At 42.4% G+C, this 18,004-nt stretch overlaps 1 protein-coding gene across 20 annotated transcripts in view; it reads left to right on the top strand.

The window, feature by feature from the left end:
- The first annotated feature begins 7,060 nt into the window (after positions 1-7,060).
- The window catches only part of fne (found in neurons), a 92,578-nt gene continuing 81,634 nt past the window's right edge, over positions 7,061-18,004 (top strand). For 18 of the 20 annotated variants that reach the window (XM_071584081.1, XM_071584076.1, XM_071584080.1 and 15 more), the window contains exons 1-3: positions 7,061-7,191; positions 7,396-7,480; positions 16,829-17,096. In XM_071584081.1, coding sequence (XP_071440182.1) covers positions 7,478-7,480; positions 16,829-17,096 — 271 coding nt within the window. In that variant the 5' untranslated portion in view covers positions 7,061-7,191; positions 7,396-7,477. Of the gene's footprint in view, positions 7,192-7,395; positions 7,481-13,792; positions 14,025-16,828; positions 17,097-18,004 lie in introns of those variants that run through there. The other 2 variants (XM_071584068.1, XM_071584067.1) reach the window with 2 other exon arrangements.

The raw sequence follows: 18,004 nt of genomic DNA, 5'->3' as shown, positions 1-18,004 counted from the left end.
GTAATTATCCAATGTTTCACCGAAGGGACCCCACCCACACTTCTTTCCTCAAATTAATCGCTTACCATTTCTCTCTCTTCTTTCTCATCTTACTTCAGCCATGATTTCTACTTATAACGTTCTAACACTAACCTGGTCTCTGAACTATTGTTGCGGTAATCTCCGCCACCCTTTGGTCTCATCTCTCACAGCCATAAAACATCTCTATTCCCTCTCTCCACCACCCGATTTATATTTATAATGCCGCCGCCCTCAGTGCCTTCCTACATTTGAATTTCCCATTGGAACTGGCCCTCTGTGGTGTTTTCTTTGCTGCTGCCGCAGATTTAGCCCCGCATGCCCTCTCCTCTTCATATGAGCTCCCTCGTTCTTCACTTTTTCTGTCCATTCAATTCTCCTCTAGCACCGTGTTTCGAAGGTTTCTATTCTTCGCAAATCCACTGTTCCAATGTACCATTTCTCGAATCCGTAGATTTTCATGCTCCATACGAAAGTTTTAACGAACTGTTTCCTTGTTTGAAACCTCAGGTTCTTTGAGTGTAATAATTCCCTTTTCTTCACGAACGCCTCCTTAGCTTAAGGTGATACTTAGCTTGATGTCGGTTGAACTTCTTCCATTCAAAGTAACCGCTGTTCAGTATATAAAGTCCCGCTTGCTCGAGTTTCACTCCTCTAATTGTCCGTGTCATTAGTTACTCTTCTCCATTCACAGAAATTTCAGTTTTTTTCTTGTTTATGCTCCCATTATTATTCCGGAACAATTTATACTGACGTGTGAGTTAAGTGCTGAATTCACGCCGTCGGTTAATTGTTCGCATGATCGCATATCATATTGGCGTTGATAAGCTGACGGTGCACACCATTATCACTCAAAGTTTAGTTATGCGAAAGATCTGCGCTAAACTGGTCCCGTAGGTCTTGACGAACGACCAAAAGCAGAGTCGAGCGTCAGCTTCCGAAGATCTTCTGCGACGGCATCGATACGATTCCCCGACCCCCTTAGAGTCCGGACTTGGAACCATCAGACTATTTCCTATTCCCAAAAGTGAAATTCTCCCTAGTCCCATGGTGTCCGCCATGGGACCAAAGGTGCCGTCAAAGAAGCTGGCACGCGTGCCCTCAAGGACCTTCCGGATTCCGCCTACCATGGAGCCTTCGAGTCGTGGAGAAGCCGGGGGCCAGATTGTGTCAACACTCAAGGGATGTAGTTTGAAGAATTTCGAGGCATTGTAGCAATATCTGGTATAAATTTATTTTTATAGAAACTTTTTCCAATACTATTGATGCAACCCTTTTTTATGCGCACCAATAAACAAATATATATACAAAGATACCTAAAATATTTCGATGCACTACCATGGATCTTAAAAAATAATTCTGAGATAAATTTGGAGTTTTTTTATTTTCACATCTTTCTAAAAAATCAATGCCTAATACAAGGCATATTCGAACATGAAGCGCCTTTTACATATATTTAAATATAAGCGGGTCAGAACAAAGTTGTACGTATTCAGCGCTATAGGTTGATTGTTTATGAAGCCACTGAAGATATTGTTTTTATTCAGCAGTCGTTTGCCTTCCGGTGAATGCAGACAATGTCTTGGAAAATCCTTGTTAGTAGTAGTATTTAGGGGAGGCGACCGACAGCTGAGGTCATTTGCGCCATAGGGGATGGACAGGAAAGGATGAAGGGTGGAGAGAAACCCGGCGTCGGCGTTAGCCTACTATTTACGAAAGGCGCCAAGGGGTCCGCAGTTTAACGTCCCATCCGACGGACGGCGTACGCACTCAAAGTGCCCTCCACAAAGCACCTCAAGCAGGGATCGAGATATCTCCGAAAAATATTCAACACCGCCGGGATTTGAACCCGCGCCCTCAGGGTGGGAAGCCAGTTCGTTAGCCCCCGCACCATCTCAATCCCCCAAACCCGCGACCCCCCCTTCCCAGCGTGTCATCGTTTCACGGGCGAATAATCTGACTTACCATTTAATCAAATTCTTTGGCAAAAAGAGAGGAACGATGCCTTTCGAGTGAGACGGCAGGGGCTACTTTTACAAAATCGAAACTAATTTCATCAATTATTTCCTTTTGTTGACGCTAAATGGAGTAAAAATAGTGACTAGCTAAGCAAGAGATTGAAAGCTATGGAGTGTTAATATTTACTTCGGCCAAACAAATTTCAAAGCCACATTTTCAATTCTGTCCATTTCCACCGATGTTGTATTATACAGGTATGTATTCCTCACTCTACCGCGTTACAGCGATGCGTTTAAAAATATTTCAAAGAATCGCATCCGAATCTCCAGGTTAGTTTCATTTTAATCTCACAATTACGCTTCATATTATTTTAATTCTAAAAAATATCTGCCATTCAAATGATAGTCTTACATTATTTGATAAAAATGTTCCTACTTTTATAATATAACAGTTCCTTGAGCATAAAGCACTATTCATTTCCTTAAAAATTATTTTGACGATTGCTGCAGAAAGTATTCGTGGTTCACTCCACTGTGTCGATTAGTAGAAAGAAAGTATTTAATCCTTACTACCATGCCCCATCCTAGTTTAATTAGTACATGAATATTCAACCTTTAGAAAAGAATTAATTCTCAATGCAGTAGTTATGCTTGTGATAACTGGAAATTAGTTGGTAGTTTGAGTGTTGGCATGTTTGTGGGGTGTAAGTGTTCTTGCATGAATGTATACCATGTTTTCTTCGTGGATAGTATACAGGGTCCGTACAATAAGTATCGTGACTGGTTCGCTGTAGCCTCAACGGAGTAGTGGATGGGGTCCGACTGGTCGGCTCGGTAGAGGGGTCCCCCACCACTCAGGCGCACTTTAGATCAGTCTCCTCCGGGCATGCGTTCAGACAGGAGGCGGATTTTTGTGACGCGTTATTGTCTCTGGTGTCGTCGCGCCAGCATCGAGAGCACCGCTACGCTGTGAAGTTTTGCGTTAAACTCAGGAAATCCGCGAAGGAGACCCTTGAACTCAATGAACAGGCCTATGAGAATGATAACTTTGACCGCATAAGAGTTTTTGAGTGGCACAAAACGTTTACGGAAGTCCCAGAGCTCGTCGAAGACGAGCACCGCTTCGGACGCCCGACTGCCGCTCCAGCCGATGCTCAGGTGGCCAAAGTGAAAAAGGTTTTGGACTCTGACAGCCGTTTAACCATCGCCCTACGACTCCATCGAGGCGGTTCAAGCGCCGACGGCAAAGGCTCTCAACAGTATTCCGGAAGCCAACCGAAACAATATTCCGACCGGCTTTTGATGAGCGGCAGACGCGCCGAACTAAGTGAAACGATGCAGGAGGAATGTATTTTGAAGATTCTTAAGTAATTTTATTGATAACTGCAATAAATTTTGATTTATCGAACCAGTCCCGGTACTTATTATACGGACCTTGTAAATTTGTGGCTTTTGCATTCGGTTTTTTTTCTTTCTTAATTACGGGTGGTATACTAACAACCCCCGCCACACACTCATGCGGCGGCTTGCGGGGTGTTGAGTAGATGTAGATGTCGATGTACATTAATACTCTGAAAATTCCTATCAAAATCCGTGTCACAACCTGACGGTCATTTGTCATTCAGGTACAAATATTAATGCACTTAGGCTTTCAGCCGTTTTTATTGGTATAATATGTTTAATATCAAAAATATTTTTGGTCTTTATTAAACTATAAGTGAATGCATAAAAATTACCGTTTAAGGACAGAAACAATTATTTTTTTATAGCGTATGCAGTTAATATTTGTACTGAAAGAACGTATGCATCAATTTACTGGATAAAAATCAAGAAAAAAATAGTGCGATTTCTGCGATGTACTGCGATTAAAAATTCTGCTTGACCAGCATACAAAAGAATCGGAAGCCTACATTTTTATATTATTCTCTTAAACTCATTTGTAGATTGACATGGATATGATAAAATAAACTAATAACTTGCGTAACTAGACCTTGAGCTGCATAATTGTAGGGAGTTGTTCATAATTATTTTGGTATGTACGTATCGTCTAGTGTAGATAAATAGGACAAGGTCAGAATATGAAAAGTCCTCTCCAGGGAAAGGACTATGCAAGACACACCGTCTCACAATTTCCAGATAACCAGAACTTATGCCAAATTATTTACTTTCCCAAGGTAACGATGTGATTTATCCGAAAACTTTATACCGGCACTTATTGCTATAAACTATGAAAAAAATGTTGCCATGTAGTCTCTCGGATGTAAAACAATTCTCTCAACTAATAATCCGTTTCCTTCTGAAACCTGTGCCATACCATATTTCATTGCAGAAAATATATTGAGAACAGAAATTTTATTCAAAGTAATTCAACATGATTGAAAAACGTGAAGTTCTGTTGAGAAGAAAAGGAATTAAAATTATTTTAAGGATAATTGAAAGGAGCAAAGTTTCAGTACACAGCAGTGTTAAAGAGAATTCCCCTTGACTTTGAAAAATATAAATAGGCAATAATAATAACGTACTGGCTTCCCACCCAGAGGGCTCGGGTTCAAATCCCGGCGGTGTTGAATATTTTTCAGAGGTATCTCGATCCCTACTTGAGGTGCTTTGTGGAAAGCACTTTGAGTGAGTACGCCGTCCGTCGGATGGGACGTTAAACCGCGGACCCCTTGGCGCCTTTCGTAAAGAGTAGGCTAATGCCGACGCCGGGTTTCTCTCCACCCTTCATCCTTTCCTGTCCATCCCCTATGGCGCAAATGACCTTAGCTGTCGGTCGCCTCCCCTCAAAACTACTACTACCCGGCAATAATAACCGTTAAAATTTAAGGAATACATGGAAATGGATTACAACCGTAAAATTCAAAACAATTAGAAAAAATTGTGAAGGAAACAAAACAATTAAAATATTCTTTTGTAAATATTAGTGATTATCTCAAAGTATTAAATGAAATGAGTTCTCTGTATGGAAAATATACTAATATTTTTAATAAATTATTATTTGAAACCTTGTCATTAGTAAGGACTTCGGTGAGATCGTAGCTGAACAAAAGAGTACATATTTGGAAGGATATGGATGAAGAAGTTTGTTTACACTCTTTGATGTTGATATTAGACTTCTAGATGGTGCGTTGAAAACTAAAACGCCGAAGGTTTATGTTCTCGTCACATTGCAATGCGTCATCAACTTTGTTTACATTGTCGGACAACAGAGCGAGAGAGCGGGGATTGAACTAAAATTCGAGATTTATTTTTATTCGGTCAAACCCTAATTAGGGACTAGATAAATTAATGCAATGGACGTCATAAAATCCACGGAGAATTGAAAGCACTGAAGAGAACACCTCCCCATTCCCCAAAATACAATTTCCTTTCACTTGCCCGTCAGGTGGGTTTGTCTTGGGTAATATTTGCCAGATTTAAGTTGCTCAGAAGCATTTAAAAATATATTTTATCTATTCAGAAAGGAAAAGAAAAATGTGGCAAAAAAAACTAAATTCCCTTTTGAAAAAGTTAGCTAAAAAAAGGAAAAGTCATTCTTCGGAAATAATGAAAATGAAAATCCATGCAGAGTGCAAAATTTCCGATGTTACTTTAGGAGACTATGATAAGTGCCACCATGTGATTATTACACCATATTTTAGAGTATATATATATATATATATATATATATATATATATATATTTATTTATTTATATATTTATTTATTTTTTGTTTCTATATTTGTGCTTTTAAATAATATGCTTAACATTTGCCAACAAAGCAATCAGGCGCAAGAAATCTTGCGGTGAGGAGAATACTGAAATCGGATCGAGAAAAGGTGAGAAAAAAGTGAGAAAAAGTGCGACAACAATTATAACAGCGTGCGCCTCACCTCCTTCCTCCGGAAAAACATACAACTACAAGATATTTTTTGTTGTAGGTATATATGAATAAAAGTACATGTATATATATATATATATATATATATATATATATATATATATATATATATAATTTATTATATACCTACATACATATATATAATATATATTATACATATATGCATATATAACTAACTGACAACGTGTCGATCTAGAGAATTCATTTTTACAAAGAAATATCGCCTACATCGCTGATTGTATGTACTTATTTCACATGTTAATTAATTACATACTCCCGCGATGCATTTTATAATTAAAACACGGATCACAGCTCACAAAGCTAAAAAAAAGTAGAAACATGAATTTTTTTTCAATTATTGACCCTATGCCATGAAAAAAATATTTTTATTTGACAAAAGAAGTCATACAACCCATTCATAACTTCTTTGAAAGTTTTTAACTCCGCTCGCGCGGGTACTGACCCACGTGGAACGGTGCTGCCATGTGAATGTGACTTCAGCGTCATAACGTCCTTTAGCTCAACTCAGGAATCGTGTGCAAATCATAGAAAAGAAAAGATGCCAAGCATGGAGGCAAATATGGTCTTATGTTATCATGGTTAACACAAACCTGAGTCGAAGTCTGCCATCGTCTAAAGACGCCGCGATACTGGAGACACCTAGTGGAAATCAAAGTCAATTCCACCTATACATTTTGTGGAAGTTCCCATAGATTTTTTAATGTCCTTCGTAATAGGATACACACATTCAACAATACAGTAAAATGTACACTTCTCGGGTATGCATTATGCGATTTTCAAACACACTCTTTCCTCAAAATGCATGCGCGAGTGATGTATCGTCACAACGAGAATGAAAGCTTTTGGTGGAGCCAGTGTCGTCATCGATTATTTTGAACGGCGCTCCTTGCTCGCGGACAAAGTGGAAACCAGCGCTTCTTCCGCCTTAAGAAACAGTTGCGATAATAAGATAAAAGACACCCTTCGAAAATAAATGAATTATTTGTTGCATAAATTTGAACCCTCGTTAATGCATTTAATCCCGATGGGCACAAGAAATCAACAATGTTTTATTTTAACGCGTTCTGAGGGAACAAATTCGTTTCCATAGCAACGCGAATCGATATTTCCACGAAAACGCCCCTCCCCCTGCATTTTTCATACCTTACGTAAAGCGCGATCATTTAGTTCCAGCACTGTCCGACTGCAAGTTGTGTTCCGTTAGTAGGAGTCCACCGCAGATTTGGTTGCTGTTTACCTTCCGTTTTGATCATTTTCGACCTGGTTAGAGTCGTTTTCTAACAGGTCCAACGTCAACTCATTTTCTTCAAATTGGTAGGTTATATTTTAAATTAAGCGTTTCCTGTTACTTTCTTTATTACTTAAGCAATTTCCGCACGTTGCATTTATAGAAAAACGGTAGCGTATACACTTGCACGTTGTGTTTACATTTTTTAGAATACGTCATTATATTAATGACGACAATATACAAAGGAATCTTTCCAATGGAACTAAGTATCTTTTCATTTACTTGACAAGTTAATGAACATAGGAGTAAAGCGCGCGTTGTATAAGTGGGAGGATATCATCAATCTGGTGTAAACAACATTATTGTTGATTAATGGTGAGTCTAAAAAAACGTTTTACACGTAATACTTTATAATTTCTCCTTTGTAAAACAATAATACTAAGTTTCAAAAGTTTTCACCAAAAGTCACTATTAGTTGGTTTTCCAAAAGTAATTTACTTGCCCTTGCTACCATTTTCTTGCATGATTATTAGTTTTTTTCTCCAAATGTCCTGCCCACTTCAGCACAATAATAATTTATAGTTGCAGATTACACTGATAATATAATAGTTGCTAATATTTCACTTTCGACTATAGTTTACGTAGAGGTAGAAGTGAGAGCCACGTGCCACCGATTGCGGTGAGCAGGCGGGGGCGAATATTAAGGCATCGGGGAGACCACGTGGAAAAGGCGGAGAGCGCGTTCGTTCACCCTCCCCCCTGCGCCTCCCTTCCCTCCTCCTATCGATTCCTCTCGTTTTCACCCAAACATGGCGTCTTTTCATGCGTCAAATATCAGCACTGTACTCGCAGAATAACTCCCCGGCGTGGATTGTCGTGTTCCGCCGCTCTTTTAAAATGAGCGCGATCGACTCGCGCCCTCGGAGCGATTGCCGCGCCCATGGAGCGCGGGAGACGCCCACCGCGTCGCCACATGGTGCGTCAACCCGCGAACCAATTACCTTTTGAATCACGCGCCCCGGTCAAAGACCCAGTATCAATCTCTTGCCTCCCCTGAATGACTCTTATGTCTGCGCGAAAATTTGCGTCTGGAAATGAAACTCGGTTCGGGAAAATTTGAAATGGGATTCTGAAAACTCATGGAAGCGAGAATGTGGACGGTGTCGTGTGCGACGAATTGTTTCCGGTGAGGGCTAATGCACTTCTGCCGTAGCTCGATAGCGGTCTTAAAAAATATGACACCTGGTTTTTCATATAAAATTGGCAACCGCGCGCAAGCATGAAGGGTTTGGATGGCCGTGCGTGCGGCTGGATTGGAAGTGGTGTGCCGCCGAGCTCACAATGAGGGGATCCAAGGGTTGCCGTTCCCCCCTCACCAGACGATCCACCTTCAACACAGCTGTTCTTGTTTCCCGGCTGGTAATTTCAATCAAAATCGTTGTACCACTGGATTTTATGCAGGGAAAACATAACTCTAAGAGAGCACGTCGCTCGCCTGGAATGCTAGTTTCCGAAGAGTATAGTTTTCTTTATCGAATCGGACCATTTAAAGAGACAAAGGTTTTCTTGATGCGTTACATAAGGGGACCGCCATTGGGGCTTGCGTGAGATTAACGGTTGGACGGGGGACAAGCTTCTTCACCTGCCCTCCAGCTGATTCAGATAAAACCCAAGCGTAGAAAACGAGTGACCCTTGCGATGCCCGTTTCTATGGCCTCCCATCCGCCGGCCGACAAGCGACCCGCGCGCCGGCGATTCACCGAATTCCATTTTTCCCTGGAGTAGGAATAATTACCCTATAGACTTGAATGGTGGGATTCACATTTAATGTTAACCTTAGTTTTCAAGTTTATTCTCCAGTAAAACTTTTGGTTCGACAAATTTGCGGGGTCTGGCTCCGGAGTGTTTGCATACAGTTCCCGCTTTTTCTATACAAAACTCTGCTTTCCACCCCCCCCCCCTCAGCCCGGGTCTCGCGCCATGCATAGGTAAACATTTTGAGAGGGAGGGTAATTTTGGTGGCGATTATCGGATATATTTGATTGGTTTATCACGTTTGGTCGGATTTCTTGAATCTCGCGGCGAGCTCACCCGCTCGCTTGGGGAGCGCCGCCTCCAAGGACGCTGCCCTGACCGCGTGGCGACCCCGCACTCCGGAATGCTTTGTGATCTCATCGGCTCACGTGACTCATAAACCCTAAGTTTTCAATCGATGGGGATGATTTAAATAATATGCCCAATGCAGACACACGTTAAATTTCTAACACCCTTTCGGGATGGACACCCAGCAAAGATTATCTGACCTCGGCGGCCTAATATCTTGACCACTGCTCCGTAAAAATGGGAGTTGATTCGTGTACACGAATGTATCTTTAATGTTTCGGTTTTAAAAAATCAAAAATTCTAGTGTCGTTAAAATCTCAAGATCGTACTTAGGATGAAATCGAGGGGTGGGGAGAAAATAGGTGGGGAAATATTTGAATGCAAAAAGCGAAAGGAGGGCATATTAACAGGAAATGGACCAGTTATGGCTACGGAGAATGTAATAGAAGGGGAAGTGAGGAACAATATAGTATGTTGAATCGTAGATTCTAGAGAAAACATATTCACAGGGATATAAAAATGTGGTTTTCTCAAGAGAGAGAAGATAAGAATTCCCCGAGGATGTGCAACAGAATTCGCAAGCAGAGCCCAAAAACGTGCCATTGTTCTCCTCATAGGAAGACTATTTTTAATGTTCCATACAGACTCGGTCCATTTCAATAGCCATTGTTTCCAGGGGCACATTTCAAAGAAACACAAATTAGCATAAAAGTCCTTGTCATTCAGACAAACAGTTTACTACAGGCAATTAACTTTAGCGCATGCTTAACCCACCCCGTCTCAACAATTTTTTCCCGCGTTCATTGCGTCTACTGTCCGCAATAAATGTGGTATAAACTATATCATATTACGTTTCAAATTATTTTTAGAGGATTAGTTAATTGACTAAGTTTAGATTCAGCACTATGAGTAAATGAAAGTTGGGTCGTGAGTTGTCCTTGATACATGGGTTGAGTGTAGTCAATTTTAACGAAGACCAAAGCATCCTTATACCGAAACATCCTCACTGTCTAAATATTATAATTTTTACTCATTCGCGGAATGGCATTTAAACAGGCACATGGAGAAAGATGCATCTTCGCCAAGGCATCAAATGAGTACACTATACATGAGGATGCATTGTTTTTTCCGGGAGTTCTAGATAGTTGGCATGAATGCTTGATTATTGGGTTGACATTGAGTGTGATCCGGAGTGGTTTTCCTTTGCAATGCTATTCTTTATTTAATAGGAAGATTACTCCGGCTCTAACTCCAATGCAAAATTAAAAACTAACGGTACATTTTATAGGGGTCATACACAATAGATCTAAAGCTTTTAGTTGAGGAAAGTATCACCACGCCCATCATATTATCCCCACAATATCAAATTTAATGCTGTTAAATCATTCACTTCCAAGAATATATTTAATAAGTTTCAACCCAGAGTTTGTTTCTCACCTGATAATCATACCACAGGAATCTTTTACTAATATTTATTTGGTTCTAATCCGTAAAAAATAACCTATTTTTTGTGCTTTACATCGGATTCTTAACCACGCACAATGTTTTCAGAGTGGGCACTCGGAGCTTTGCGCTTTCGATGTGAGCGACGGGTTTCCAGGACAACCCACCTCATTTTCAATGCATACTTGTGCATATTTTACTTTCGTTTAATCTTTTCTATTTTTTATAACATTTTAATATATTTTTGTAATGCATTTTACTTCAATTACGGCGTCATAAAATGGAATAGTAATTGTATTCCAAATGCATTTTACACTCTTTGTGATTTCACTATTACAAGGAAGCAATTATTCGGGTTTATGATAAATTAAAACACTTCATGGTTAGCACATAACTTATATTCCAAGAAAATATAATCCACTTCCGAGTGATGTGTAACGAGAGAGATATTAGTTTTTCGAGCCACAATATAACTGTTGAGATGCTGAGAGCTAAATTTAGGAGCTTTCCTACAGAAGAAAATAAACGAGGTATAAATGACAAGATGAAAGAGCGTAAAATTAAAACACACTTGAATTCTGCACGCTAAATTTTTTTGGTAAGGTCCGACGGCTTTTGTAATTGAAGCTATGAAATGAGAGGGCATGAGCACGGATATTTCCCAGCATTGCTGGCACTAAACACTACAAGCCGCTGGTGAAATATTCAAGTGATATGCTAAAATGTATAAAAGGTAGTGTGTTCAGGAATAATGCTTGTATGACATCATCGTGGCTGACTAGTGAATTCACCACGCCACAAAAAATGTATTAGCTTTCCGAAGTGGGTGATTGAGTGATTTAAGACAAATAAATAACGAAGGATTTATTTTTGTGCTACGACTCACATAGGAACTGCAGCATGTCACACGGAACCGTCACGATCAAACTGCCAAGGGATGTCGTATTTGGAACGAAGTCACGCGGGAATTGAAGCTCGCAGTTAATCCCTCAGATGCAGTTTGCATCAAAAACGTGAATTCCAAAGAATTCATGGCGCGGTTCAGTGACTCTGAGTGAATAGCATTTGTCTCGTGACGACCATTGGACATTTATAAGTTTTCCTGTCCATCGGCGATGAAGAATTTTACGGTCCACGCATGGATCAGCCGATGTCTTCGAGCATCAAGCGTGGGAGGAAGAGAATTCACTCTCCCTCTCTTTTTGAAGAGCATTGCTAGGATGTATTTTAAAATCTTTTCGATTCTGTTAATTTACATCAACAAGTCTATTTACTCTTCAGAGCAAGCTGCGGTCTGTACATGTTTGAGAACAATTCTTTTATGTAAAGGAATCGATCTCAAACATGCATACACCGCAGCTTGTTCCGAGAAGTAAGTATTCCCGACAATGCCCTTTTTATTTGACTCACACATGTTAATTATAAAGAAGGTACTTTTTTATCTTCAAAACTCATTCTTTTAAATATAACTTAATCAATGTTAGTCATGTCCTTTATAAGTGGAAATATTTAATGCAAAACCGAGAAATAGGAGATGAGAAAATTAGTCGACATGGCAACTCAATCAAACTACGGGCCAAGAGTATGACTTGTAAGAGATTGTAAAAGACTCTACTCCAGATTAGCGAGTACGACCGCAGTATTTTCATGTAAACCAGTCTCATATTGACAGGGTTACTGAATTTCTTGTCCTTGTAAGCGCTCTGTTTTGGTTATCACCACCAGACAATAGTCACAAGCATGAGCCGATTCCTTTCTTACGTCATGTCTTCTATTTATCTATTTCCATTTGCATGAACTCCCAGCTATATTTTTTTAATGAAAGGCATGATATACATTTCAACACACAATGTATTTTGGCACGAGCTGTTTAAGATAATTTAATTTTAAACGTTTCTACAAATTTATGCCTTGCATGGTTGTGTGAGCGCTGTTGTAAATTTCTACGGAAGTGAAATTGTAATTTCAATTTTGAAGTGCTTGTGTACGTAGAAATTTTGGTGTGAAACTGGTAGCAAATGGGAAATGCGTAACAGCATAATTGGAAGAAGGGCAATTGCTTCTTCACAAATTAATAAACCCGAACGGAACTAAATAATTGACTTATGTCTCCATTTAGCGCTGGGGAGAGAGAAACTCTTTACATTGCTACGATTTATGATTAAATTAATTAGGATTAAGCCTGGTCTTAGGTGGAGTGTCTAACGGGGATGGAAGCATCCATGCCTATTAATTTTAGCATCCACCAGCTGAATATCTCTTGAACTTAATATTAAGCTTAATTCATATCATTTAAGTTTGTTTTGATTTATTTGCATTTATATTTGTAAGTTTTGAGGGATATATTTGACTGAGTGATTTCGCATCCTCGCCGATAAAAATGTGCACGTGATTCAAATATTTTCATTCAAAAAAATCGTATCGAGCTCCCTCCTCCGGACATCCTACGCCATCGCCTGTAGTTCATCTCCCACGCATGAGAATTACGCAACTCTTCCCAGAAATTGTCTTCGCTAGGCATTCCAGTCCTTTCATGAAATTCCCTGAAAGGGCCGTGAGAGAAAACGGGACCAAGTTACTACGGCCACCGGGGGTGTGGTGTGAGGGACTGAATGGAGTAATGTTCACGGCCAGTGAGGGACCGAAGTGTTAGGAACAAGGGGTGGTGGTGCTATCGGCCTGCGCCGAACGACTCTGTCCACGGAACAAGCCGAAGCGAGCCGAGTGTGGGCCAAGGAGGAGGCGGGGGACCTTGGCTCAGTCGGCGCCAAGGAGGAGGAGGCCGCAGAGACGAAAAGCAGTAGGCCTAAGGTTGGAAGGGGTTTGAAATGGAGGCTGCAAAAGGGTTGGGGGGATTTGTGGAAGAAAATGCGTGCGGCCGGAGGGGTGGGGGACGGGGGTGGGTGTGGGGCGGGAGGGCGGGAGAGGGGCGGAAGGAGAGTTTGGGTTGGGGCGGGCCCAGGCAGCCAGCGCGACGGCACGGCACGAGCCACGGGCTCGCTCGAGAGGGAAAGGGGGGACGGGGGTTGGATGAAAAATAGGGGTGGGGGTAGCGTCATAGAGAAGGTAGGGGGTGTGGGGGTGTAAGGGTGTAGGCCTGCCGCGCGAAGCTCCCGGGTTTAGTTGCAGCCGGGCGCCCGTTGTGACGGTGTGGTAGTTCTTCCTTTTTTCACCAAGTGTGGGGCAGAAGAACACCAGTCGGTATTCTAGGAGTTCCATAACCGTCACCTCCCACCGTCTGAGTGCAAAAGATCGCTTCAAAACGTCACCCTCCAGCATCCGGTGAGGCGCGGCCGCTTCTCCACAACACGAGCGTCGACGCTAGCAGTCAGTCCTATCTGACGGGGAGCCGCATTGACGAGGACTGTGCTAGGTACGATTTCTCCGCCGGGAAGGTGGACTTCTTGTTTCTCTTAAAGTGTGCACGAGTTGCTCCCACCGCCTTCGATCGGCACGTGTCGCGTCTTGCTCCCCTCGCGTCACCGCCGGCGGTTGTTCCGAGTCGAACGAGATTTGAGAGGCCCGCTAGATTCTTTGAGCCGCGCATGGGGGGAGTCAGCGCGCTTCGCAGTTCCGCCAACCCTCTAAAACTACATTCAAAGCGGTCCTATTCTATGCAAACATCTGAAGTTTTAGTTATTTTCGTTTCGAGATAAAATTGTGATAGGTCAGTTGCTATTTAGAGCGGTTTACAGCACTCGCGTGTGTTTAGACCGGTGACGTGAGCTTCGTTTGCGCGAAATTTTCTTTGTCAGTTTTAGTTGATTCTTACAGTATAGGCTGTGAAAATTGAAATTAGCGTGTAAAAATATTTGTTTTAGTCACTTGTGCCATATTTCCCGCTAAGTTTCCTTTTAATGTCTTCACTTCGAATCCATCCCCTCATTCGCAATGATATCTGTGCGTTGAATGTTAGTTTTTACGCATTCTATAGATAGTATTACGGTCTGTGTGGAATATTGTGGTTGTGATTTTTCCCCCGTGAATGTCCAAAATCAGGCTTGTGGAATCTTGTTGCTTTTAACCGTAAGTTCTATCTACTTAAAACGGAGAACCTCTGTTTATTTATGCTTAGTTATTTTCGATAACAGTAAGAGTCAATTTAGGGTGAAAGCAGGTAATTACTGAATTCAGTTTTGAAGGTGGCCGAATCAGCAACAGTAATGTTGTGAAGCACTGCAGCTGTGTTCAGCCAACCAAATCCAAACGTTAGATATTTCATAGAACTGGATTCTCCTCAATACCTTTGTTTTTCCGGAAACGGTAGATTATTTAATAAAGCACTCGCCGAGCTTTTGCGTTCCCCCGTGACGCAAAACTATTCTCGGGTTTCATCACACGATGACTGATAATATTTATTTTTCTTTGGCGCACGCGGGGAATTCTTCCGAAGTAATACTTCGGCACATTTTGGAATTACTATCATTTGAGTTTTCTTTTCGCCTTTGTGATATGTTCCAAGTGCCTCAAAGGATTCCTTCGGTTGAAAGGACTTGCGGCGTTTCGAGGTTTCTGATTGGAAGTTCACGTTTCATAGTTCAAAATTTTGAACAAGCCGTGGAACGACTCTTGGTTCGACAGATGTAGAGAGCGTGCCGTGTCTACCGGGAGGCGAGGGAGTCGGTACCGGGGGGGGGGGGGGAACACGACATCGCCAGCTGCCAGCTCCTTTTCCCTCAGCTCCCTCACTTCATCGAAATCCCCCCGACCCCTCTCCGAATTCCCTCTCCGAATCCCCTCTCCCCGCACACCAAACTTCCACACTCTTGCCCCTCTGCGCCGGCTTCTTCCCTTCATTCTCGCCCCCTCGACCCCCCTCTCGTGCGACGACGGAACCTCCCCCTTCCCTCCCTGTCCGCTCCCCCGCCCAAATCTCCGCCCCCCTGAAATCCCCCACCACGCCGACCCGACCCCTCCGACGCTCCCTGTCGTCTCCGCCCCTCCCAAACTACGGCCTCTAACCTCTCCCTCCTCGTGCTATACTCACTCCGGTCCAGGCTGACGGCAGGAGAGCGTGAATTGATTGGCGTAAGGGTTTCGGACGAAGGCGGCCGCTTGTCTCTGCTTTGGAAAGTCATATTGAGTCGTGATTGCGCAATGCCGGAAAAGGTATGTGCCCTTTTCGATATCTATTTAGAAGCGAGGATGTCCGCGGAGGGCAGAGAGATTGGTAGTACTGCCGAGGCCTCCACCCAAGCCGTGGCAATCCTGCGTTGAGTCGCGGATTATTTTTGGTGGCGGCACCGAATTACGTAAAAGATTTCCGCGCTCCGTGATTTACTCGGGGATGCTCTCCTGCAAATTTGATTTTTATGAAGTTAAGGGATCTCTAGGAAAGGGGCACGACTACTTAGGGATATCTATGTCCTGAGAGTAACTTACTATCGATTTCCCAGCAAAAGGGAGGGGAATGGTGTGGGGAGGGCGGAGGGGAGAGGGTGGAGAGAGAGAGGGCAGTTGGGCGGGCGTCTATCGCTACACTCGCCACTTGGGGTGACTATTAGTCTGCGGGATTCCTAAAAAATTGCATTTCCCTTTTAAATTGGTGGTTTGCGTGGAGGCCCTTTTGTGAGTCCGCCTTGTTTCGGCTCCCACTATTTTCATGGCGTGTGCTGGGAATTTGGTCGAAAAAATTATTTAGTTCGAGCTACGCATGCATGCGCTAACTTCGACTACTCTACCCCACCTATTCACCCGAAGTTCGTTACTTTGGGGTAAGCGAACCTTAATTCCATGGCGTAGGGTTTAACAATGTAAAATGCGCCGACAGATGCTCGATATCGTAATTTAATGAATGTCTACTTAAGATTGTTTCCTCTCGGGTCCAGAGTCCCGTCACCTCCGTCCCGTCGCACGGCGTCGGTGTATTTTAAGGACCTTCTCTTTTGGCGAGTTGACTCATTTTTCCCGCGGTCGTCGGGCGTAGTTTTTCCTGGTTTCTTCTATATTTTGTGAGGACCGAGTGAAAGATTCGTAAGCTCTGGCGTAAGAATTCCATTGACGTCATCATTTGTCGATAGCAAAGGGAATACGTTCTGCTGGTTAATATTGATTGGCAAATCATGTGATATAACTGGGCACCGTCATAATGGAAATGAATAATTTGTATTAGTTGTAGCCGCATAATTGTTTTTGCTCTGCTGTTTATAACACGGCTTGTTTTTGTTTCATTTGCAGGTTTGGGATAGAGTAGTGATGATGCAAAACGGCATGGATACGGTGCCGCAGCAGAATGGCACCTTGCACAACAACTCATCCACTTCATCCTCATCCAATTCACACAATTCCTCGTCGCAAACAAATACGGGTGCTCAGCAAGAAGAAAGCAAGACGAATCTGATTGTCAATTATCTTCCTCAGACAATGACGCAGGAGGAAATTAGATCGCTATTCTCTTCGATTGGGGAGGTGGAGAGCTGTAAGCTCATCAGAGATAAAGTTACAGGTAAGAGAATTCTTGTAGCTTGCCGTATTTGCATGAAGCTTGTTGTAAAATATGCCCCGAATGCCTTAGAGAGGAATGCCTAGCATTATGACGCAGTGGTATGAAAAGGCTTTTTTATAGTCATACGATGCAACTTTATTTTGGTCGAAAGCTTGGGCAAAAAGATTTTTTTAAAGGAAAAATCCTTGTGAGCGTCATAATATGAAGAAAAATTCTTCTACAGTTCTAGTACCTTCTTTCTTTTGCAATATATTGGAACTCTTTCATTGGTTTGATTTATGTAATCCCAGATTCTTAAGAAGTCTTAAGACAACGTTTGTTTAATTTGTGTAAACATTTATTTCTTTCGGGTAATAAACTATGAAACAATCATGCTTCGAAGAAGGTAAAGAGAAAGAAGGTGCGAACCAATAAAACATGATTGTCCCCTTCGCCTTGTTGGAGTAGCATTGCATGGAAGGTGGCTTTAGTCCGGCTGGGCGGAGAACAGCAGTGCTGTTTTTGTGTTGTAGCCCAATGCTTTGAAGCCATGTATTTCATTTGTCACGAAACTCGTTGTCTATTGGTGTATTTTGACGCCGTGGACATGGCAGCCTCTTCCATTCTCCTCCATCGCCTCCCACTTCATTTCTACGAAATCTCCTCCAGTCCTCCGACGCCCCCCGACCTCCTTTGCCCACGCCTAGCAACGTGCACTATCCATTATCACGACTGCAGCTTCCCCACAATGCCATTCCATTCCTACCTCACTCTTCTAGATGTCTCTTCCCATGCAGTAGTCGATTTTTTCGCTCATTGTGCGGAAGGGCGTCACTGAATCGATAACGGCTACGTTCCGTGGACGATTTTCTCTAGTACCGTCGAGAGAAATGCCCCTAGTCAGCGTTGAATACTCGGCAAAGGAAACT

This window comes from Hetaerina americana, unplaced genomic scaffold, assembly GCF_022747635.1.
Source record: "Hetaerina americana unplaced genomic scaffold, ioHetAmer1.1.p SCAF_16, whole genome shotgun sequence".
NCBI lineage: Eukaryota > Metazoa > Arthropoda > Insecta > Odonata > Calopterygidae > Hetaerina > Hetaerina americana.
This window is presented reverse-complemented; position numbering and strand designations above follow the sequence as displayed.